General features: G+C 40.4%; 1 protein-coding gene across 8 annotated transcripts in view; it reads right to left on the minus strand.

The window, feature by feature from the left end:
• The window catches only part of ST6GALNAC3 (ST6 N-acetylgalactosaminide alpha-2,6-sialyltransferase 3), a 498,766-nt gene that overhangs the window by 272,727 nt on the left and 201,674 nt on the right, over positions 1-24,365 (minus strand). For all 8 annotated transcript variants that reach the window (XR_011532315.1, XM_070591832.1, XM_008517749.2 and 5 more), the window contains exon 2: positions 6,824-7,018. Coding sequence is in view for 7 of the 8 variants with exons in the window: in XM_070591832.1 (XP_070447933.1) it covers positions 6,824-7,018 (195 nt within the window). In the remaining variant the exon portion in view is untranslated. The remainder of the gene's footprint in view (positions 1-6,823; positions 7,019-24,365) is intronic.

Below are 24,365 nucleotides of genomic sequence, written 5' to 3' on the forward strand. Positions count from 1 at the left end.
CACGGGAGAGGGTAGACCAGCTTCAGGACCGGGTGGTCTCAGCACTAGAGTACTGTCCAGGCCCTCAAGTGAGCTCTGCAACTGGCTTCTGCTTCTCTCAGTATCTTGTTCTCATCCTCTCCAGGGAACACAGCCACTGACACCCAGAGAATCACATTGCAACAGCGCTACTACCAAAGAAAAGAAGGTCTTTCCCCATGCAGAAAAACAATAAAATCTGGGAAGAGTTCAGAATGGCTCATCTTGGGCCATGTGTCCACCTCTTGGCCAGTCACTTAATTGGCTAATTACTAGCCTGAATTTTCTGCTCATCCCTGTGGTCAGAAGAGAAATGGTTATTTCTGTAATAAAGGGGTAGTGGAGAGTAGGACAAGCACAAGAAGCACTATATACACCTAACTGGCTAATTATAAACATTAACCATTTTATATGTAATATAGTATATGTATATATAGTGTATATATATTTAAGAAATTTCTCTATTTAAGAAAGTATAAACTGTTCTGTGAGCATGTATGTGTATATCACAGGCATGTATGTACATATGTATTTTCTGTATATTTGTATATATTGGTTCATGAATATGGATGGAGGTATATATATGAATTACTGTTTTGCAAGTCTGAGTGTGATTTTTTCCTTTCCAGGGATCCCATTCACATTCATAGGTCATAATTACCCAATGGATGCATTTTCTATCTTCTACACCCTAGAGTAAGTCACATTCCAGGTGAATTGGCCTACTTACTACCCCCAACTGGCTGATTTCTTCCTCTGGAAAGTCCAAGAATCATGCAGGCCGATGGCAGTGCCTCAAGGGCACCTTGGGCATGGGGTGCCATGTCCGTGTCAGGGGTACACAGAGGGGAAGCACTATTAGAAGTGACCCCGTAGGTCGTTTTTGGGGCAGTAAGACCAAGGCCAGAGCACTCCAAGACTGGGTAACTTAAACAAAATGAGGAGCTGAGTAGATGAGAACTAACGCTGCTGGAACCAGAGAGAAGGAAGACACGGAGGAGCGGACTATGAGGCCATGGTGATCACAGTGCAGACTTAAGGAGTTGACTGTGACTTCCAGTGTAGTGCCCTTGGCCCACAAGGAGTGGCTGGAGCTGAAGGAAAATGGACAGTGTATCCTCTGAAGTCTTGGTTTTGCTCTTTCCCCTAACTCTACTTTCCCTTCTCTCTCTATCCCATCCAATCCTTCTCCTATGTACTCTCTCCTCTCCCACACAAGCTTTCCAGAGTTATTCCAACCCACAGGGATGTCTGTCCCTGTCATTTGGCTCTCGAGCAGGCATTGCCTTGAGATACAGCCAGGGTTTGGGAGCTGAGAAACATAATCTCTTCTCCACTCCATAAATATATGCCCTCATACTTAGGAAAAAGATAAATTATCTTAAAAATGATGACTCCAATATGCGCATGCCAAATAAGTAATCTTTATTATACGTTAATTTAGTTCTTTCCTTTTCTATAACAATTCAATAGTTGAAATTTCTTTTGCTTTACGATTACACAAATGTGACTATTCAGATTTTAATTAACAATTAAATTGATCAGTTTCAAACTTTTGGAACATATATTTGCATATAATTGCTCTCAATATACTCATGTAAAATCCAAAGGCTATATTCCCAAATATAGAAAACCTATTCATGTCAGCTTTAGTTACATGTGAACATTTATTTGAATGTGTGGAGTGAACGCTTTTATTGCCAAGAAAGTCAGTTCTGCTCCTTAATTGTTGCTATAACTACTATTCGGGAAATTTCTATTGCAACATCAATATGTTATGCACATCTTTAAATAGGCTAGTGTGGCCTGTCTGTCACAGCAACTGATCCTAAGTATTCTTATTTAGTATACTTGAGGCATTAAAACATTCTCATTTTTTAGAGAGGCATATTTCGGCCTCATTAAATTGTTAAGCAAATCAATATGCAGTCCTACAATTTGATTGCTATGTTCTAGAAATCCTGTGTTTAGCACATTTTTAGGCACCATTTAAAAGGGTTCTCTTCCTCAAATACCAGAAATCCTCTGCAGCTCTAGCATGTTAGGATTCTCTTATCAGATCCGAGGGGGACATCTGTCACCCCCACTGACCCCCAGGAGGATCTGGCTGTGGCATCCTATTGATCACCAGAGCTTGATTCTCTTATCTAGTAGTTAATGCAAATCAGTTACAGGCTGCTTGCTCTGAGCAATGTCTTCACACCAGGTCACCCAACAAAAAAGACAACACAATGACTGCTCCCATGGTCTGGAAACCACAAGCAGAATCTAGCCTGGAATTCGTTTCCTTCTCTTTCCTCAAAATCTGCCATGATCTCAACAGAGAGAAACAATGATTACCTTGAACCAACCACTATGGTCCCTTAGTCTTTTATACCTTCCCTAGCTCTACAATCAATCAATTTAAAATGAATCATTGATTTGGTTTAAGGAGAAAGCAGAGCTCACAGGATATTGCCAAGTATAGACATGTCTTTTTCTTCAAAACATATATGGGTGTCACATGCTTTTTTACTATGTCCAAGGTCAAAAGATAATAGAGTAACTCTGCCATAACGCTATAGGTGGGGTGCCCCAAATTCAATCCTATTAAAATGAAAAAGTGCATTATTAACACAGTAATGACATGAGAAGGCAAGTCTGAGCAGCTACTGGGTCAGGAATTAAAGGGGAGCAGGATGCAGGGAGAGAATAGGGCCCGTTGCAAAATCTAAATCACTCCTGGTCCAAGCTTTGGTTGGGCGCTAACTCCTGGTTGTTGTCAGCTCAAACATAAATATTGATGAGGAATTCTGGTTCTGTGGCCAGCAGAGACTTCAGAATTTCATCCAGTTAGTGGGTGCTCATTTTGCTTCCCTGCTTCGTAAGACTTCCCTTCCCCTAAAGATAAGAACTGTAGTGTGAACTGGTTAAGAAAGGGAAGCAGACAGGACAAAGGACAGCCAGTCACCACTGTGAGTATACACTAAGTCTTCAACCTAATTCTGCTTCCTCTACCCCCACCTTGTCTTAGACAGTAGAGGAGAGACATTCTTTCTTGCAAACACTTCCACTCATAAAATCTTTGCCTAGTGGCAGCAATGTCTGGTCCAGCTGAAGCGTCGGGAAATAAAACCGTTGTCAGCAGTGATCACGTTTGCAGACACTCTAGGTCTGGAATTCTTTGCTGGCATGTCTACATGTTTAAAAAGTTCTTGGAAGTCTGGTGGTTTCGAGAAAGTATGTTGTTTCTTCTGAGAAACTGAGAAAACCTCAAGGACCAAGATCTTAAAATAAATATATCAGCTTGGTGACCACTTAACTCAGCTTGGCCATGGCTATTGTCCTCAGCTCGGCCATGGCTATTGTCCTTTCTTCGGATTAGAATAGAGTGAATAGGGACATAGGAGCACGTGGCTACCTTTAAAGCAAGGTTTGAGAGTCATCATTGAAGCTATTTGCCCCAGAACATCAAATCTACCACCTATCATTTTAGCTACATTACTTTGGCTCTTGAAGACTTTTTCTTCCTGAGTCTTATCTAACGCAACTGTCTCTGGAAAGGATTGCACCCGAAGCCATCATTTGGTGATGACCAATGCACAGAGCATTTGGGATAAGAATGGAGCCCCAAAATGGTGGGTAGGGAGGACTTTAAGAAGGAAAGAGGAAATCAATGAAGAAGGAGGTAGAGAGCCATCAAATTTTGCTTTCCTCCCAATTTAGCCTAGAACTGAGTTTGGAGGAAAACCTGTCATTCTCTTTGGGTGTTATGATGTTGTTTTTCAACTTCCATGCAAAATTTTTGCTCATCATCTGCACTCACATTACCACATGGGGCCTCTCTATCATGCCTAAACTAGGGAAATAAGTTACCTGTATATCTGCTAGTCTTTGCATAAAATTGCCTATTTTAAATATTTCTACTTTGTTTCAGATAGCTTAATGCCCCATGGCTTCTTTTTGGTTATTTCTTGCTGCTAAATTAGGAGAAATGTTTGGTGTGATTCCTGGTCAATAAATATCCTACCTGGGCTGAGAATATATTTTTAATTTTTTATTATGAAATAGACACACAGAAAAGTACACACAACATGAAAGTGTACTTAATAAATATTTAAAATGTGAACACCCATGTAACTTCCAACTGGATCAAGAGACAGGATATTACTGATATTCCAGAAACACACACTGATCACAAACCACACATTTCTCTCAGAAGTAACAACTCTTCTCACTTATATGATGGTAATTTTCTTGCCTTTTTTTTTTCCTTTTTAGTTTTACCTCCTATATATGTCCCTAAGTGACATCATTTAGTTTTGCCTCTCCTTGTGACCTATAAATGGAATCACACTGTGCATATTCTTTTATTCTTGCATCTTTTGCTCAAAATTATGTTTGTGTAAGGTTCATCCATGTGGTCACATATAGCTGCAGTTTCTTCATTATCATTGCTGTATGGTATTCCAGTGTATGCAGTACCATTTTAATCCATTCTCCTACTGATAGACATTTGGGTTGCTTCCAGGTGCTAGCTGCTGTGAACAAGGCTGCCATATATGCTGTCCATGCCTCCCAGTGCATGTGCTCATGACTGACTCTACTGAATATACTGATGGCTGGAAATGCTGGGGATTAGGGTATGCACATCTTCAACTTCACTCGGTAACAGGAAGCTGCTTTTTCCTAAGTGATTGTTCTAATTTATATACCCCGTACTAGTGCATAAGAGTTCCTGTTGGCCCACATCCTCTCCAACACTGGTACTCTTAGATTCTTAATTTTTTGCTACTTTGGTATTTAGTGTGTGATGATACCTCTTTGTGCTTTTTTTTCTTCTCATTGTGGTTTCAATTTGCAAAACCCTGATATCTAACGAGATCGGGAACTCCTTCATATGTTTAATGCCCTGAGTCCATATTCTTTAAAATTTAAATCAGTCTGGTACTCTGGACTTTAGGATTTTGGTATTATTCATACTAAGCACTTTATCTCATAGCTGATAATTATACAGGAAGCAAAAGAAACTCATTCATTGAACATCAGTTTGGAACTGGGCACCTCATGCACTTTGTCCTATTTAATCCTTGTAATATCTTTGCTAGTTGATGTTGTTGTCCTTATTTTTTAAGTGTCAGAACTGGCACCAAGCCATGCCCCTGTGCCTCGAAAGCCTAAAAATTCTTTACGGCGATCATGCTTCCCCCAAGAAATATCCTCTGCAGGAGCAAGATCATGACCAACATCCCTCTGTAGAGTCATTGTAGTAAAAACTCTCCCAAAAGAACTTCCAAGGTGGCCTGGTTAATATGACTAATTAGATAACTGCATCTTTAGATCAGTTTTTCCCTTAACACTCCTAAATCCATCCATTAATATTTAAACCAGTGAAAGGGTCTTTGATATTTGGTGGGATTTCCCTCATGAGAGTAAGTGGTGAGACACTTCAGCCACATGTTTATTTTTTCTGCCTGTGATAGGCACTTGTGAAATGATTAACACAGTCCAGTGGAGTTACAGAATACTCAATGACAGCCAGAAATAAAAGTAACAAGAGACAAGAGTAAGACAAACTAATCTCTAAGAGATATATTTTTATATAGATAATCAACTTATTAGGACATGCAACAACTTCAAACAACGGACAGTTTAAAAAAATTAATTTAAAACCAATTAAAGGATAAACATCAAGCAAGGCTTCTAAGAATTTATATGTTATTAATGCTGCCTTTTTCTTTTTACTATAAAGGTCTAATAAAAAGCCTGTAAATCCTGCAGATACAGAAATAATTTTCAAAGAATCAAATTAACTAGAAGCAATGACTCAGGTATGATATTATCTACAAAAGGGGATGAACTGAGCCTGCTTTCGACGTCCCTCCCTTGATGCTAAGAATAACTCTCAGAACAGGAGTAGCATTCTGTGCGTGACTCTCCTCTCTAGCGTCTTTACAAAATGACCTTTCAATGGGATCTCATCCAAAACTCTTCCCAGTGATGTAGACACACTGGTGACCTGTACCTTTGTTACCAACAACTTCAAACAGGACATTGCATCTATGAATATTAACCTCACGTTCATCCCACTCCATTGAAATGAATAGTGACAACAATTTTAGTAACCACTTCTCTACGCTTCACACATTTTGTGAGGTTCATTTTTTTTTTACTTCCCTCCCTGATACAAATCCTGGCTTGCAAAAGTGCTAGCACAGTGTTCACTTTCTAGCTGTTGATATTCCTCCATCCTCTCCCGTACCACCAATTGGCTACAAAGATTTAGAGGTTCAGTGATTATAGGATTTAAATTATTTTAACCCCTTTAAATTTGGAAACTCTTTAAATCCCATTATCTCTGCAGCCACTGAGAATTTTAAAATCAGCTTGGCCTTTTCTAGCTCCAGGTCTAGGGATTACAGAGTTTTAAAGAGTATAAATGCTTTTCTGCAGCTCTACAAAGAGCTGTCCCCAACCAGTTGACCTCCAGAAATTAAAGCCAGCCAGTTCTCCAGCTGGTAACTGCTGATCAGAGATTCTAAATGTAAAGATATGTATGTTACGCCACAAACCACCAGGAAAACAGGTAATTGCTTCCTCAACTCCACATGAAGCCAGTGAATCAGAAGATTTGATGTAGGAGGGGCAGCAGACTTTAGACACGTGTCAGTAAATGTCTAAGAATGAGAAAACAGAAAATGTCAGGGACCCAAAGAGGCTCCCTGGGGTAGAAAGAGTAATTCAATGATTGGAAGCCATCTCGATCCTAAAGAAAAGCTGTTACCATGGATACCCTCAAATCCTAGGTAACCCTCTGAGGTCTTACCTCTTGCGTCCTCACATTTATGTATCCATAGTGAGTTCGAAGGGGCCTCCTGTATGTGTAGGCGAATGGTATCCACTTTGTACCAGGTTGTCCAAAGCAGTTTAGTAGCAATGGGAAATTCACTTCATTTACAAGGCGCACGACCAGCAGGAAGAGGAACGCTGCTATGAAGCTCACTGCAATCACAGACTTTCTCTACAAAACATCAAAAAAAAGAATGAATGACTTTCAACGAAAAGCAGCCACAAAGGGAGGTTCCTTTATTCCTCTCTCTCTTTCTTTCAAAGGGATCAAAGGACTCTGTCTTTAGTATATTTCACTTGGAGACAGAAAATAATCATTTGGTGACCAAGTTGCCTTAGTGTGCTCGGCTTCCAAGAACAAGAAGAGCCTTCTTGGATTATCTTTCCACCCCATCCCTAGCCTTCCCTATACCTCCCTATCTTCCTTGAAAACTCATATTCAGTTTTCAAAATACAAATCAGACATTCTCACTATAGGAAGCCCTTCCTAACTGCTCAATTTCCTCCCCACCATCATCCCTTCACCCCCAACCTATCTACCCTAATAGAGGTAAGAAGTCCCACCAATCCCATACCTTGAGGGCCCTTTTATTGTTGTACACTGATGTTGGTATAATTATTTATGTGACTTTTCCTCCATGTAATTGTGAGTCCTAGAGAACTGGGATGTACTATGTCCTTCTGATCTCTGTATCCCAGGTCCTTCATGCAGTACCTTACATACTGTAGGCACCCACCAAACCCTTGAGGCACTTGAGTGAATAAATGGATGTTTTGCATTCTTGTAGACAAAGTCTCATCATTAATCATTATTCTGTTTCTTTATCTAGCACCTTCTACAGGCAGGAACCATTGCTTAAGCTATAGGATATACAAAAGTAAGCTTCAAAAAGCTAACGACAAGAGTAGGGGAAAAATCCACGCCAAGCAGAATAAGAACATCTCCCTAAATACGTTGTCATGGAACAAGAGCAGGAGCAACTGCCTCCGACTGGGGTCAGGGAAGCAGACATGTATTTGAGATTGAGCTTGATGAAATGCTTGAGTTTTAATTGATAGAGATGTAGGAGCAGAGCTTTCTAGGTAGAGAGAACAGGACAAAGAGGCAAGAAAACATGGGATATTTATAGCCACATAGCACTTTGTCTTACTGGGGCACAGAGAAGGAGAAAAAGCTGGAAACACAAATGATAACTTTGTGTTGAACTGCCTCAGATACCAAGCCAAGAAGTCTACTCAATTTGCTAGGTGATGGAAGACCAAAGGAGATTTTTGTTGGTTTGTTTATTTTATTTTTAAAAGGTGACTGTTACAATCAAACATCAGTGTTTAAGATGCTTTAGATTGGGGGACAGCCCAGCGGGATAATGGTTAAATTCACGTGTCCAGCTTCAGCGGTCCAGGGTTTGCAGCTTTAGATCCCAGGCATGGACCTATGAACCACTCATCAAGCCAGGCTAAGGCAGCATCCCACATACAAAATAGAGGAAGATTGGCACAGATGTTAGCTGAGTAACAATCTTCCTCAAGCAAAAGGAGGAAGATTGGCAACAGATGTTAGCTCAGGGCCAATCTTCCTCACCAAAAAAAAAAAAAAAAAAGGATGCTTTGGATCAAGGAGAAACTGAAGATAGGCAGCAAGTAGTAAGGAGGCTACTCAAAATTGGCTAGGACAGAGGTAATGAGGGGTGGAAACTAGAGCAGTGGCAGGGAGCACAAAAAGGTGGAAAAACACATGAGAACTCAACTGAGGTGAAGGAAGAGAAATTGACTACTGATTGAACTGAAGTAGCAGATGGAAAATTCAGAGAAGCCTGAGATTCTGAGTCGAGGTAACTACAGTAATACTGGTCATATCAGAAGAAAACAGAGTCGTCGGAGCAGAAGCTGATTTAAGAGAAGGAGAAGATAAAGCCCTTGGCTTTCTTAGTCTTAGATTTCAGAGACTGGTGGGTCATCTGGGTGGAGCCGTCAGGTGGAAGCTCAAGTCTCCAGCAAGGAGAAAGAGCAGAGCTGAGGGCATGTGTCAAAAACAGCTCTGTCTTGAAGTCTAGGGTGAAGACACAATGAAACATCCCTCCGTGAAGGTGAGCTGGGCCCTGCTTCTTCTTCAAACTTAGAAAAGCCAAAGGGCTTGCTGGGAATGACTGAATGTTTGCTGCTGTTGTGTTTTTAGCTTACCACTTCCTGGTGGACTCAGCTTCTTTTTTGCTCTTTACAGAACATACCAAAAGCCCAAACACCCCAAAGCCATCCCGTATCCTCCCTGGACCCACAGTCACAGTCTCCGTAAGAGCAGTAGAACTAGCCCACAGAAGTCAGAGACACCCAAAGGCAGTCCTCGCTCACGTTCAGCTCCTGTAATTTGTAAAAGCCCCATCCCTCTGTCTAGCCAACCTAATTTTCCAATCACTTGAAAGTCCCTTGAGTTCTGCCTCCTCAAAAACCCTTATCTCACCACCAGCTACCACAGCCTTACCTCATTTAACCTTCTAATCATGAAAAACTGCTTTAATCTGCTCCTCGGTGGAATCATTATGTCCACAACATTGCAATGTGTCAAGGTAACAGCTTAAACGCGGTGATGGATCTTACAAGTTTAAAGGGACATAGACCAGAACAGATGGCTAAATAAAAGCAAAGAGGCCAGTCACCCATTAAGTAAACAGGTAAGAACATGTTTTATCGCCATCCGGTAGCTTGTTGCAAAACAGCAGCTTGCTTTGAAGGAGACCCAGATGGGACTTGTGCCTTTGTATATCCCCGAGCTCAGCATGGCTCTCTGCTTCTCTTGGTTGCCGCATTGCATTGCATGGCTGGGGGGTTGGGGACAAAGGCATGGAGGGCCTTTCTGAATTCCTGATTGTGCGTAGCAACACATACATAATGTATACATGAGAGGAAAATAAATCAACCATTTTGAGAGAAACTTCAAAATGCAATGAAATCACAAGCCTGCTCCCTAGCAATCCATGTCTGCCTCTCATGTTCCATCAAAGCGAACCGAGTAATGAGCTGAGAGAGGAGGAGAGGAGCAAACGGAGAGAGGGAGCCAATGCCTCTCCCTGGTGCTCCATCCGAATCAGATGCTGCAGTGGGTAGGGTGTTCCGTCCACGGCTCAGGCTGCCAGCCCAGTTTCTGTTGCACTCCCCAGACCTGATTCTTTGCCTTTCTTCATGCTTCCATATTCTTGTTTAACACGAAAGCATTCTCACAGTGCTGGTATAAAACCACCCTGAAATTTTACCAGAAAAGGTGTAACTTGAAACGTTCTGTGCTCCAGGTGGCAAGGACAACAGGACTCAATGTGCATGTGCATTCTTCTAGTACAGGAGTCCCCACTTATCCGCAACGTTGCATTCTCTGGTGTCAGTTACCCACGGTCAACCACGGTCTGAAAATACTAAATGGAAAACTCCAGAAATAAAAAATTCATAAGTTTCAAATTGTACGTTCTCAGTAGCATGATGAAATCTCATGCCATCCCTCTCCCTCCCCCCAGGGACGTGAATCATCTCTTTGTCCAGCGGATCCACATGTATGCACTATCTGCCTATTAGTCATTTAGTAGCCACCACAGTCAGTCAGTAGCCATCTCAGTCATCAGATCGACTGTTGTGATATCTTGTGCTTGTGTTAAAGCCACCCTTATTTTGGCACCCAAAGTGCCATTAATCTCTTACTGTGCCTAATTTATACGTTATCATAGGTATGTCTTGGAAAATATCCCCCCCAAATATGGGGGACTACCATAGTCACTCCTGCCAGATCACGACCTTGAGCATCAGCAATTACAATGAAAACAATGGATAGGCTTTTTGAAATCTACACACATCAGATTGCCCTGAGAACGTGCGTGTGTCTTGGTGGTAGGGATGTGGGAGTAGGGAAGTAGCAAAATACTGGCATGCGTGACATAAATGAACGTATTCACTTCTTCAAGTCACAATCTCTCACTGAGTCCACACTCTGTACAGACTTGGTGAAGTGCTGAAAACCAGAAATTTTACGGAAAAGACAGACCATGCTTCCAAAAAGTCACAATTTAGTGCACCTAGCAAGTAAACAGAAAATATAGTACCACCGGCCAAGTGATAGCAAGTGAGGTAATGGAGGTATGCGCAGGGCACTGTGGCAGCCCCGGGAGAGTGAGGGAGGGATGCGGTGGGACACTTCAGGGAATGCTTGTTTGAGGAGGTAGTATTCAAATGGAATTCTGAAGAATGAGGAGTTGAACAAGTGGAGAAGGGAAGGGCATTCCAGGCAGAGGGAACAACATAGACTAATGTATAGAAGTTTGAAAGGCATTAATTTGGTCAGAAACCTTCAAGTCATTTGGTAAGAAGAGTACAGAGACTGTATGTGGTGGGAGATGATGCTAGGGACATCGACAGGTTTCAAATCCCAGAACAAAAAATAGTAAACCAAATATATTCAGTCAGATGTAATTATCTGTCCCATCTACCTTACATTAGGATAATGAAAGGATAAATGCACAAAAGTGCTATGTTTTATAATTTCAAAATATTCTTCATTTTCCAATCAAGTGAAAATGTATCAATCACTTCATTTTATTTGAAATTGCCAGTTAACACACCACAATGCCTGATTTCCAGTAGTTTCGCTTAAGTTTATTCCATCAGTGGCTTCTTGTGGTAACGGTTTTGAGTCCATCAACACCCCACAAACTAGAAGACTCCACCTGTTTACGCGTGTTCTATGTCTAACAATTTGTTAATGGAAGTGATCACTGCTGCCTTTATTGAAGTAATCAGAACGTCCTCTATGTCTGATGACCAACAGTTAGAGAAGAGAAACAACAGTGGGTGCTTGTCAAGTTTACAATCTATAAGGTTCAGCTTGACAAACTTTCATACTGCAAAAAACAGGCATAAATTTAATCTCATTCCTCTAAGATCAGAAGCATGAACATTAAATGATATAATGGGTGGGAAATGTAGAGCACAGTTTCAGGCACATAGTCAACACTCAAAAATGGAAGATGTTATTATTACGATATAACTACTAGTTATCAGGGCCTTCTTGGACATTAGCCAGTTGCTAGGCATTGGCCAGCCCATGTGAATGCATGACAAGATCTTAGAGAAATCTTTTTCTCAAATATTCCAAGCAGCTGCATACCCCTGAACTATTCAGTGCAACTTATCCATACAAGCTCTGAGAGAATGTCACTGTGCCCAAATAGATCTGAAGAATTGCTTTAGGGAAAGCTTTTTCCTTCTTTGTTCTTCATTTTGGGCAAGTCTGAAGGGGCCTCTAACAGCTGAGACATTTAGAATTTAATCCCCTCTGTGCTGCAAAAATATGCATCAAAAATGTGGCATTCCAGTTGCTCGCTCTTTAGAGTTGGAATATCATTTATCAGACTTATCGCACAAATACCTATTTCAAAATAAAACCCACAGAGAACTCATGATTTAGGGAGAAAGCAATCGCAGACTTGGACCTAGCAAATTTGCAAGCTATATTAACATTTGTATGTTTTTATTCTTTCTACCACAGAATTAGTCTTTAACCACAAAGTCTTTACATTTTGATTTAGTCAGTTGCTAGATTTTTTGTTTCTTCCTCATAAATGATAAACAACAGCATAAAAGTGCATTATTTAATTTAAATAGTATTATTCAATGACTGAAGTAGTCACATAGGATGGCAAAATGGTTTACATTTTTGTCATATGCTGTCACTTATCCAATAATAAATGAAATACAGGGTCAATTGTATTATTTATATCAGTACTCAGTCACCTCACACATTGATGAGTCCCTACCCATTGCCTATTTGTGACCTTATCAAATACAAATTCTGCTCCTATATAAGAAGTTGTGTTATCAATGTAATTCTACCTTGTGTCATTGGCCAAGCTCCAAATCTGCTTCTCCCAGAATGCAGTAAAGCTTCCTCCCATTTGCACAAGGATGAATTAGCAAAGCTCAGAGTATATAGATAAAATCTTCATTTGTTTTATTTTATCTGTTGAATCAACAAGCTGGATCCTGCTTATTAAACTATAGTGAACTCTACGGGAAAATCTCACTCATTCATTATGGAGGTAAGAAAAGGAGGGTAATAAAAAGTTGGGCAGTTCTAGATGAGTGCAGTCCATACACGACCTTCTCAAGGGCAGGCTTTACACAGCCTAGCTGACGATAGAATCATTGAGGTCATCAGGTAGAGAGTCGTGAATGTCAAGCCAAGGTCGACACGGGAGAACGAGCAGCATTTCAGAATCTAGGAGGCTTGTGAAGAAAATGCAATAAAGTAAAAAATAATACCTATTTTGAGAGTAGTCTTTGAAGAGGGCAGAGGGAGTGGAGCTAGAGAGGCAGGAAGAGATCTGATTATGGAAGGTCTTGTATATCATGGCAAAGAGTCTGGACTTACACTGTAGAATCCAAACAAGAGGTGCAAGCATGAGATAGAGAGGATCAGAGTTGATTTTGGAAAGCTCACTCTGCAGGTGGTGTGGTCAATGGATGGGAATGCGGGAAAGATCCTTTCGGGAAAGACAAGGACAAGAGCAATGGAGGACCACTTCATCAAATACCACTAATGAACATAAATTCTCACTATGAAAACTGCAAGTATTACTTTCAGAGACTGACTTTTCTTCTCCCAGTAGGGGCCCTGGGAATAAGGTCCAGATACAGTGTATATGTATGAATAATCACCATAGTCTAATAGAAGATAATATCTAATTAGTGTTATCAGTAGGAGAAATACTTCTGTAATCCCCATTTTCCAGACAAAGAAATAGAGATATAGAGAGGTTGAGTGACTTGCTCAAGGTCACAAAGCAAGGAAATGGTAAAGACAGATACTGAACTCAGATATCTTGACTCCACAGCCTATGTTCTAGTGTATGAATTAACTAAGTGGTTAATTGTTACTCAAACCAATGGTAATACTCGTATAGGACTGGCTCAGAAGTTTTAAAAACTGGTACTAGCCCTAAGTAGATTTTGTAATACACTTTGTCAATAAACAAAATACTTAATTCATATGGAAAATTAAGAGGCTGATCTGAAGTATGGTAATTATATTTACTTCATAATCAGTAATTTGTGGGCAAATTTAATTCTGGCTTTATTCCCAGTTTTAAAAAGACAACTACAGGGTCCCATTGGTTAGCACTAAGGGAAAAGAAAGCAATTATTCTTCCACTTCTGCTAGAGAATATTAGGTGTCCCTTGTCAATCAAGAGTATGGAGTCTTATTGCAGGCAGTTTGTGGAACCAGCATAAAACAGGTCTGTCTGCCTTTCTCAGCTTCACAGTTCCATCATTTTTCTAATCAATAAAATGCAGTGAAACAGCAAAATATTGATGATATCATTTAAAAAATTAAGTATAATTTAAATTTAAAGCAAACAATTTACAAGTATAAATATGGAGACCTACTTTAAAAATCTGGAGCCCACATCAACATGTCATCATCAGACACATGTGTAGCCTAATAAGAATTACAAATCCAATAAACAAAAACCAAGGCCATAGAGTCCTCCTGGGTACCATTGTCATAAATTATTCTGGGCAAAAACTAGTCCTGGGGGAGAATTATAGGTAGTAAAAATTTCTTCAGGGATTTTTTTCCCAAAAGAGACTTCCCATAGCTACAAACACTATAGAGAATTTTAGGTTAACACAAGCACTATGAATTTGTCAGATAACATGATGAAAGGTCACAATGGACTTTCTAACACTTATTTTAAAACCATGAGGAAAAATGTCAATTAGTTTTTAATATGCCCACACATTTTTCTTATTTTATTTGAGGAGGGGATTTCAGTTTTCTGCCCTGATTTGATTTTCAAACTGCTACCATATCAAAGGAAAACAATCATGGCTACAGCCACTGAGTTTGTGCCATTTTGTAAAATTATGTACAACCAGTTTTATCTCATTTGGTCTCTTCATCTTTATCATATTGCTTCAGCACATGTCCTTTCACATAGCAAAAAGGAAATCAAAGTTCTTTAGAAACACACCATAGAGCTGAAGATTAATTTGGAGCGTGTAGAATGACGGGTCCAGAAAGCAAAGTCTCTGGTGTCACTGTACAGACAGACACAGAGAAACTTAATCCAGAGGGCTGGTTCTCATGATGAGAACATCAGAGACCGGGGACCATTGTCCTCTCCCTGTGCCCCTATTCTCTGGTGGGAAGAGAGGTGCTAACTAACCAGGGGCAATGAAGGTAATTAGGGCATCAGCCGCTTTCGTTTTATTCTCAGCCACCTTACAGCCTTCACTGGCCTTATTTGGTTTCTCAAACATCTGCTTGGCATCTTTCACTTTTAAAGAGATGCATTTGTCTCTTAGAATCCAATTCTTAGTTTTGAGGTGTTCAGGACACAGAAGTGGAGCAAGGATAAATTCTGGTGGTCCTAGTGTCATTAGGGAGGGGGTCTTGCCCAGGGACATCATGATAATGATGAGAATGACAATGATGATGACCCCAACTGGGACCTCTTATTTTTCAGTGAATCTAGGTAATGTTACACTGAACAGCATGTTCCTTTCTAAGCACATTCAGACCTATCATCTCACATGATACTCCCTATGACCAGTAAAGAAAGAACGGAAGTTTGGATGCTTGAAAGTCTCACCTCCCATCTCTCCCTTCAGGTTGGACTTCTCACCATTCTCCAAAGCCCCCTGGCTGCCCAGTTCCTGTGACGTTGTCCAGGCTGCTCCTCACTGGCGCCCTGCTGTTTTCTACCATCCCTATCTCTACAAGTTCAAATGCAACTCAGCTGAAATGGTGTTTTCTCCCTAAAGCCATCTGTTCCTCCTCGCTTAGGTCCATGGCTGGGGTGGGGTGGGGTGGGGTGGGTGGAGAAGGAAGATAGAGGAAAGAAGTAAGGAGGAGGGCGGAGGGAAGGAAAGATTCCCCTATAACTTTGGCTTTAAAACTTTCTTGAGGACATGAACAAAGTCTGGGAAATCTCTCTCATACGGGCAGCACCAAGCACAGTGTGTGGAATTTAGAAGATATTCAGTAAATATTTGTAGAAGAAGTGAAACAATAAAGGAGACAAAGAAAGAAGGATGGAGGAATTAAAATTTATTCTTTTCTAAATATAAGTGGTAAATTACCCGAAAAATTTCAGATTAGGATGATTAGAGAAAATATGTTTTTCTCTAAGGGGAAAAGCCCACAAATTATTCTTTTCTTTTTTTCCTATAAATTCACCTCACTTGGAGATTTCTGTGTAGATTCAATGTGGGTGTAGTGGGAGGTGGGGCAAGAGGATTAGGATAGGGAATATAATGTGAAGTGAGAAAAAGTGGAGCATCTGTTGAACTGGACTTTTCGCTGAGAATTGCTTTGAAGTTCCTGATAGAACTTGCAGATCTGAATGGTAGTAAAACAGATTACAGCAACATCCTTTATGTGGCATAGAATGAAAAGACTTATAGAATTCATATTTTTTAGAAAACCAACTCTTGTCTGAGGATAACACTTAAAGCTAGAATCTCAGGTCAGGGAATGAGAAGTGGGTAACAAAAGGATATCCTGTCCTTTTAATAAGGACAATGGCCCATTTTCTGAGGTGAGGGACTCGCAACAGTTTGCTGTGTGCTCAGCAAGTAATGTGTCCAGTACTTTAACAGGGATGAAAACAGATTCCCAGGGCTGGCCTGGTGGCATAGTGGTTAAGTTTGCACACTTTGCTTCAAAGGCCCAGGGTTCACAGGTTTGGATCCTGGGCATGAACCTACACACCGCTCATCAAGCCATATTGTGGCAGCAGCCCACATACAAAATAGAGGAGATTGGCACAGATGCTATCTTGGGGCTAATCTTCCCCACAAAAAAAAAAAAAAAGATTCCCGCCAGCAGACTATCTGTAGGCTCAGGGTGGTCCCGTTACACTAAATGAGACAATATGTGTAACCTCGGGCAAATTGCTTAACTTCTTTGTGCCTCTGTTTCCTTACCTGAAATTGGAGGAACAACAGTATGGACCTAATATGATCATTGAAGGTTTGGGTGAGTTACTACATGTAAAGAACCCTTAACGCACCACCTGGCAGAGAGAAAGTGCCCAGGACATGTTAGCTTTTACTGTTACAGTATTTCACCAGATCTAAGATACCATCAATGCTAGTCTCACCCTTACTCTAAATACGATAAGAAAGAAAAACAAGATGGGGAATCTAATAATAGACCTCTGAACAAAGCTAAGACACCAAAATGTGATTGCCTTAAAGTTAGAATATTCCAGAAATAAAGCTGCCATTCAGAAAGGCACAGCACGAAGAGAGAAAGGAAAAATAACTTCGTCTGAGAATTTGGACCACAAGCAGGTACTCATGCAGGTTTTTGATACAAGTTCACATGACCAGTGTGATTCAAGAAAAAACTCAGTAAATAATTCATTTCAAAGTGGTCTCAGGTTGGTAGTGTCCCCAGGTAACCATCTGAAACAACACAAATCCTATCTGGAAGAAGTCACCTTTGTTGCAGGCTGACAGCGACTGCACGGTGGTATCGAGTCAAAGTCACATCTCACTCTCAGATAGGTGAAAAAACAGGAAAACAGTTTAAAATCAATGAACGATGGTGGTATTGTCATCACAGTCGTCATCATCATTATCCTAGGGAACAAAGAGAATCCTGAATGGGGCCTGGACTGTTTTAAACACCTATCCCTCACCCTATACCCTAAAAGAGGCATAATCACGGGTCCATAAAGAAAGGATGGCAAAGAATCCTGGAGTTGCCCAGGACTTTGGAATTCACCAATGTGAAAATCCTTGGGATTTTTTTCTTCTAGTCAAGTTCATAGGAGTAAAAAACAAAACAAAACAAAATGAAAACCACCATCTCTTTTTGAACATGGTTAACTTCACACACACATGCATATTGCACCCTATCACCATGCACAGATATCAACTGTGGCCCCTCCCAGCATCTCTCTAAGGAATAGACACCATCCTCTTGTAGGTCAAAGTTGAACGTTGGCAGAGGAATGCATACATATTACAGTCTTTTGCTGAGCACAAGTAGAGTTTTGCCAGAGTACAGGTCTCATGGTGATAATAAATAGTATTACGCCAAGAACACTCGAATTTCTAAGTAAGACAATTTTCCTATCAATTCTGGATTTAATATTGCATTGACAGTAATTTGAATCGCTTGTGCAACATAAAGCATATTAGTTTATTACTTATAGTCTCCTGTGCTAGAATAGTAAAGGCAGAGAGAGCTCCACTGTGAAGCAGAAGCCCAGAAGTTCATGCACAAAGGCTGCTGTCACAGGTCTTTGATATATTTTTTTCTCATAACCAGATCAGTCAATGCCACATTTCCAACAGCCTACTACCCACCTCTATTGGGATGTCCCAGAGGCAAATCAAATTCAGTATCCAAATCTAAACCAACGACATCCTCCCTCCCCAATCCTCTCTTCCTCACCTACACTGTCCCTCTGAGTAGCTACCACTAAAGGTTCTTTGGAGCGCCAATAATTAAAACCTCAGCTCTACTTAGTAGCTATATGACCTTGGACAGCTTAATTTTATTTGTCCCTGTTGTTCATCGATAAAATCATATAGAGTTATCGTGAAAATTAAATAACGAGATAATACAGAACGGACGTAGCTTAGTGCCCAGCACATAGCAGGCAACAATGATCATTAATTTCCTTCTTTTCTCCACATACCAGGTCCCCTAAACAAACTATTCTTCTTTCATGGAATGTCTTCTTCTTTCCTTTCTCTGTCAAGAAAACTGCTACTTATTCTTCAAGCTGAAATCCAAATGTCCTTTCCTCTGTGAAATGGTCCTGACCCTTCAAGAAGATTTTAGAGCACTTTGTTCTGAAGCATACCACACATCAGGTGGTAATTATTTGATTACCAATCAACCTTCATCATTCAACCAAATTCAGCAAACACACGGCATACCATGCCATCACATTCTCCCCAGACAGACATTGTTAATCAACCACAGAACCATTTCCCCTTGAGTCAGGAGCACCTTCAGAATCCTTTCAATGCAATACTCCAAGCAGTAGTGGTAGTACTCAAAGATGCAACCTGGTATATCTACCTCTCTAGCACAATATAGGTAGCAGCTTAAGGCCAGAGGCTATGCCTTGATAAATCTATAATCCGTGTAATCACAGGTAAGACTGTTATCCTCTCTAGGTCTCAATTTCCATCTGTACGATGGAAAGCTTTTAGGATCCAAGGTTCTCAAATCTAATGACGAGCCAAGGACCTTGCTTGGCCAGAGCTGGTGTCACTAGAAGGAAAGTTTGCAGCACAGCTCTGTACGTGGCTCCCACTCTGTGTCCAGGCCCATTTCTTATCACAGAGTTAGGCATGCCTTCAGACACTCACAGATTGAACCTAGTGTCTGTGTAATTGAAATAGAAATGGGGAGAGAATTTGTGATCTTTCAACCTGGTAGATAGCAGCTGCCACTTACCAAAGCCTCCCTGATTGCAGCTATTTTGCACCTGCTGAGAAAAACTTTGCAGCAAAAAAGCTTATTTCCTTTTTAACCCATGTCTGAAAGGAAGCTTCCAGAGGATCAGGTTCAGTCTCCCATATGTGTACGGACAATGGGTTAACACACCTGGTCAAACCCCTTGCACCAAGCCCTGGCACTCACGATAGGAAGTTTAAATGTCCACTGAGTTAGTTTGTTGAAAACCTGAAACCAAAGCAGAGAGTCTGAAAATTTTCATTTCTATGCATATTTCTTAAAATAAGAAAAAAAGTCTGTTTTGTATATTATATGTGACTGCATAAAGATGAAGATTTCTCTGGAGATTATTTGTTGGTTCTATAAACCAAATATTCAGATTTATTCAGTACGCTTTATCATAAAAATATACGCAAAGGTAGTGCCAGGCGAAGAATTACCAATAAATAGTTGTGAGGAAACAAAGGCCGTTTTCCCAAATTTAGAAACAGATTCAGTTGATGGGAGGTAAGCTTGTGCTAGATCTTTATATTTTAACTAAAATCTCAGCTCTGGTGCCCAAGACCCAACCAAGATAGGTATTCCTTTGCAGAAGTAGGTCCCAATGAGTGAACTTTCACAACCCCGAAAGGGCTTCCCCCACGGCCCACAGAATCCCCCCCTGCATATCTCTGTTCACTCTTGCAATGACTGCATTAACTTCTCTCCTTGCTAGACGTAAGCTCTTGAAAAGCAGAAGTTCCTCCGTCTTGTTTATCAATACTTCCCCATTGGCAAAAGCAGCCAAGCCAGAAGCCTCACGTACACAAACCTGGAAAACACCTGAGTATTCTGGGGAGAGTTTTGGGGCCCTGAGCAGGCAGTGCACCAGTCATCTCTAACAAAGGCAAGGCCACCTTCACACCGTTGTTTATTCTCGAGCACCTACCTGCCAATTCCTAAGATGATGCTTAGGAAACACACAATTCCTGTTCCCTTAAAAACAATCCTTGCCAAATTTGTTCGGTAATTTCCCAAAGCACAAAATTGGCTTAGCATATTTTGACATTTTCCTGCATTTTGTTATTTTCAGGCGATATTTTGCAAATCGGGCTTTGCTCCTGATTTTAACAAAGCCTTTTCTTCCTGAGCAAAATAGATGAGCAGTTCAGCAAGACAGGGCAGCTTTTATCTGCAAAAAAATCTGCCTTTCAGCAGAGCAGACAATACGAGCAAAACAGAGGCAAGCACATGCAATATTTTCTGTATGTGAATTGTGATGCTTCTCTCCTGTGGGATGTGCAAGTGGCAAGATAGTTTATTCCCATGTGGCACTGATAGCAGGTCCTGAATACTTCTGAATATATCACTTTTATTGCCTTTTATATTGAATTACTGTGAAAGAAAAAATACTTTTGTGAGAATTCAAAATCCAAATACCTTAGGAGCTTTTAGAATCCACCTCCAGGACATAAAGAAAAGCTTAAGAAAACAAATAATTCTGTTCTGCTAAGAGATAGCAGATACTATTCCCACTGAGAGAGGGCTCCTTCACAGAAAGGGAGACGTTATCAAATATTTATGCTGACTTTCAAGGAAGAACGGTACGTGTTCTATTTGGGGATCAGGCACCCTGAACCCTGTCGCTGCTGGTTTAGAACTCGCCATGTAATGGACACAATTTGCCTCGGGATGCTTTGACCTGTAACATTTCAGCACTGCAAGCTCCTTCTGGGATTTGGTTTAAGATGCTTCCTAATGGTCTATTTCACTAGAAATCTCAGCTCTCCCTTGTCCATCAGTCATAAAGATTCTTGTTCAATACATATCATTTCTTGGTTTTTCAGATAAATTTTTAGTGGATTTCCTCTGCTTTCCATGCAATCAAGAACTCCACGAACCAAGATAAGTTGTTTCGACCACTTTAATTCCAGGCTTGTCATTTTCTATTTAGGTGAGAGGAAGTTGTCTGTACCGTAAGATAAAGTCCAAGAGGCTTAGCGTGATACAAAAGCCCTTTACGATCTGTCCTCTGATGTCCAGCCTCTCTCTCAGCCTCTCCAAGCGCATACTTCATATGTTAGCTCTAGTAAGCATCTCGTGTTTCTTGGAAGGCTCCATGCTTTTTGATGGCTTCATACACTGGCAAATTCCTTCTATCTGAAATTTCAGTTAAAGAAAAGAAAACTGACAAGAGAAAAACAAAAAGAAATCTGTCTTCAGACTCTGAAAAACTTCACGTCCTCTCAGATACTCACCCTAGCCTTTCTGCTGTCTCCTCAGGAAATTAGTTCCTAGATTCTTGGGGAGGTCATAGCCAGAGAGTAGGTTGATAGAGAGAGAGATGCAAAACAAATATAAAACAAAGTTGTACTGGCTCATTCATGTTATAATTGTAGTACCATTAATTGAGCACCTACTATGCGTGTGGAATGGTGCTTGAACCTTCATATATGTTTCCTCTAATATTTACAACTGCAATGCACATAAATACTCTTATCCCCATTTTATAGTTGGTCATAGGTGATAACTGATTTGCCCAGGATAATAGCTAAGTATTGATATCAAGATGCAAACCAGACTGCCTAAAAATCTAGTGATCTTTCCACTATACATAGAGGATATTTTATCTCATGGCCCTGTATTTATTTAGTTATATGTCTGTCTATTCCAATAAATGATAATGCCTTGAAGGAAAGGACCACATCTTGGATCCCCCAGTCCTAGAAACTTTCTTTGGTACATACGTGCTCAAAAACTTTTAGTGAATCAATAAATTAAATGAGTACAATACTTTGCCTCTGCGCTTTTCAGGTGAAAAAGATAGTTATCGCAAGTGGAAATCAACATGCTTGCATATTTCTTGATGTTTTGTTTGAATCATTTTCAAGAGGGAATATAGTCAAAACAAAAGATGACTTGGAGATAGACCATATTCTAATCTCAGCTCCACAATGGACAAATCAGTTCCTATCTACAGATTTCTAGAATGTAAAATGGAGATTATAAGAGCCCCTTCCTCACATATTAATGAAGCTTAATTCTGATAAAACCTATAAAATGCCCTTCCTTCATAAACACCAAAGTCCCATACAAATGTTGAAGGAGTTGATAGTCAACTGCAGAGGATGATTTTCCTCAAAGACCATTTATTTTAAAATTTTACTTTTTGAGCAAGAAAGATGAGGACTGAAGATATTTGACATTTTCTGCAAATCAACACACATTTATTGAGCGCCTATACCATGCTTATACAGGGTCTGAGTTCAGTCTGTTCTCTTAAAACAAGAAAGTTGATGGCGGCGGAAGATACGAAGGAGAAAAATTGGTACGTATTCACTATAAAATAATTAATGTCCTTCTTTCACATTAGGGTTGAAATTCTACAAGGGCAGGAGCTGCATCTGTTTTTGTTGTCCCTACATCATCCTAGCATAATGTCTGGTATACAGGTGGTGCTCAACAAACATTTGCTGAATACACATTCATGGGTTATTGTTTAGTAATATACTATTATGGACATTTGCGTTTCTAAGATAAGGCAGAATCTGGAAATAGAGGGTAAAAAGGAAGGAGAGAAGTGAATTTATATATATGAAAAGCAACATGAATTTTCAGATTGAAAACTGACAATAAGAGGGGACAAGAAGAAGAATAAAAGAAAATAAGTCCAGGAAAGTAGGAGCGAGCAGGACCTCAGTCGGGAGACCAAAGAGACTCCCTTAGAAAGAAAAGAAAACACCTGAACATGTACCATCTAGTGATGTTACAGTGCTCAGAGATTGTCTTGCATGAAAATGTATTTTCTCCCTCCCACCTAACACACACACAGACACACACACACACACTTTTCCCAGGAAATTGGCTTTGATCTCCAAGTTTTATTCTCTTTCCTCTAATTCCTCCTCTCTGGAACCTACCCTACAGAGCTAACAACGGACGCTAAAGAAATCTGGGCTCCCTCCTAGACGAGCAAACTTTACCTCTCTAATCTGGGAACCTCTCATCTGGAAAATGAGGACAGTAATCTACTACTTCTCATAGTAACAGTGAGGACTGAAAAAAGTAATATACCTTTTGTGTCTGGCACACTGAGTGCTCAGTAACTGTCTATCCCATTCCATACTCCTTATCCTCTGTCTATCCATCCTCCATCATGAGAGAAACAATTTCTAACTACTGAGACTTAGTTCAGCAGAGGTGGGAACACACACAGACACACACAAACACTCACAGACTCAAAGACCTCACCTTTTACCAAATGCAATACTGCCGAAGTCCAACATCTCCAAAGGATAATACACTTGGCAGAACATTCTGAGAGTTTTTAACTACAAAGGCCCATGCTAGTAGCACCTTAAAATACAACCTTTGGGTCTCTTTAGTTTGAAAAATCTTCAAGAAGCTCTTTGATATCAAAGAACATACCTACTTTCGGGAGCTTTAAACTATAATTGCTCAGGCTCCCTGGTGGGGAAAAAAAATAAAGTCTCATAAAGAAAAAGAAAAAGAAAACATCTCAATAAAGGCTTCCAGAGGAAAAAATCTCCGGCTGGTTTGCAAACAACCAGTTTGACAGCGCTCTCCCTCTTCGTAGCACGGAGTGGGGAAGCTGCTGGGAAGAACCAGCTTAGAACAGGAGGAACAAGGAGACGGTCACAGTGCTCCACGACCTGACCAGTTTTTGACAAGTTGTACATTTTCCCCTCCTCATCACAAATTATGGAAATTTGACTTATTTTGCCTTCTAACAGGTGAACCAAACGTGTAAAATAAATAGAATCTTCCTAGGATCTTCCACTTTCTTAGAATAATAGACAAGTGCATTAACTTCACATAAATTATATGCCTAAGTACACCAACCAACAACATGCTACCATAGACCCATCTCTGCTTCCCTGAAGTGGATTGAAACTTGACCTTCAAAGCCCTTGAAATGGAAAAAAAATCTTCCTCTTCTCTGGCATTTCTGAGTGTCTTTTCTGCTTGACTGCCTTTTACCACCTGGAAATAACAGTGAAAGCACTGTAGACGAAACCTGCTCTAAACACTGACAAATAACAGGAAAGGCAGACAG

Source organism: Equus przewalskii, chromosome 24, assembly GCF_037783145.1.
Source record: "Equus przewalskii isolate Varuska chromosome 24, EquPr2, whole genome shotgun sequence".
In the NCBI taxonomy this organism is placed as follows: Eukaryota; Metazoa; Chordata; class Mammalia; order Perissodactyla; family Equidae; genus Equus; species Equus przewalskii.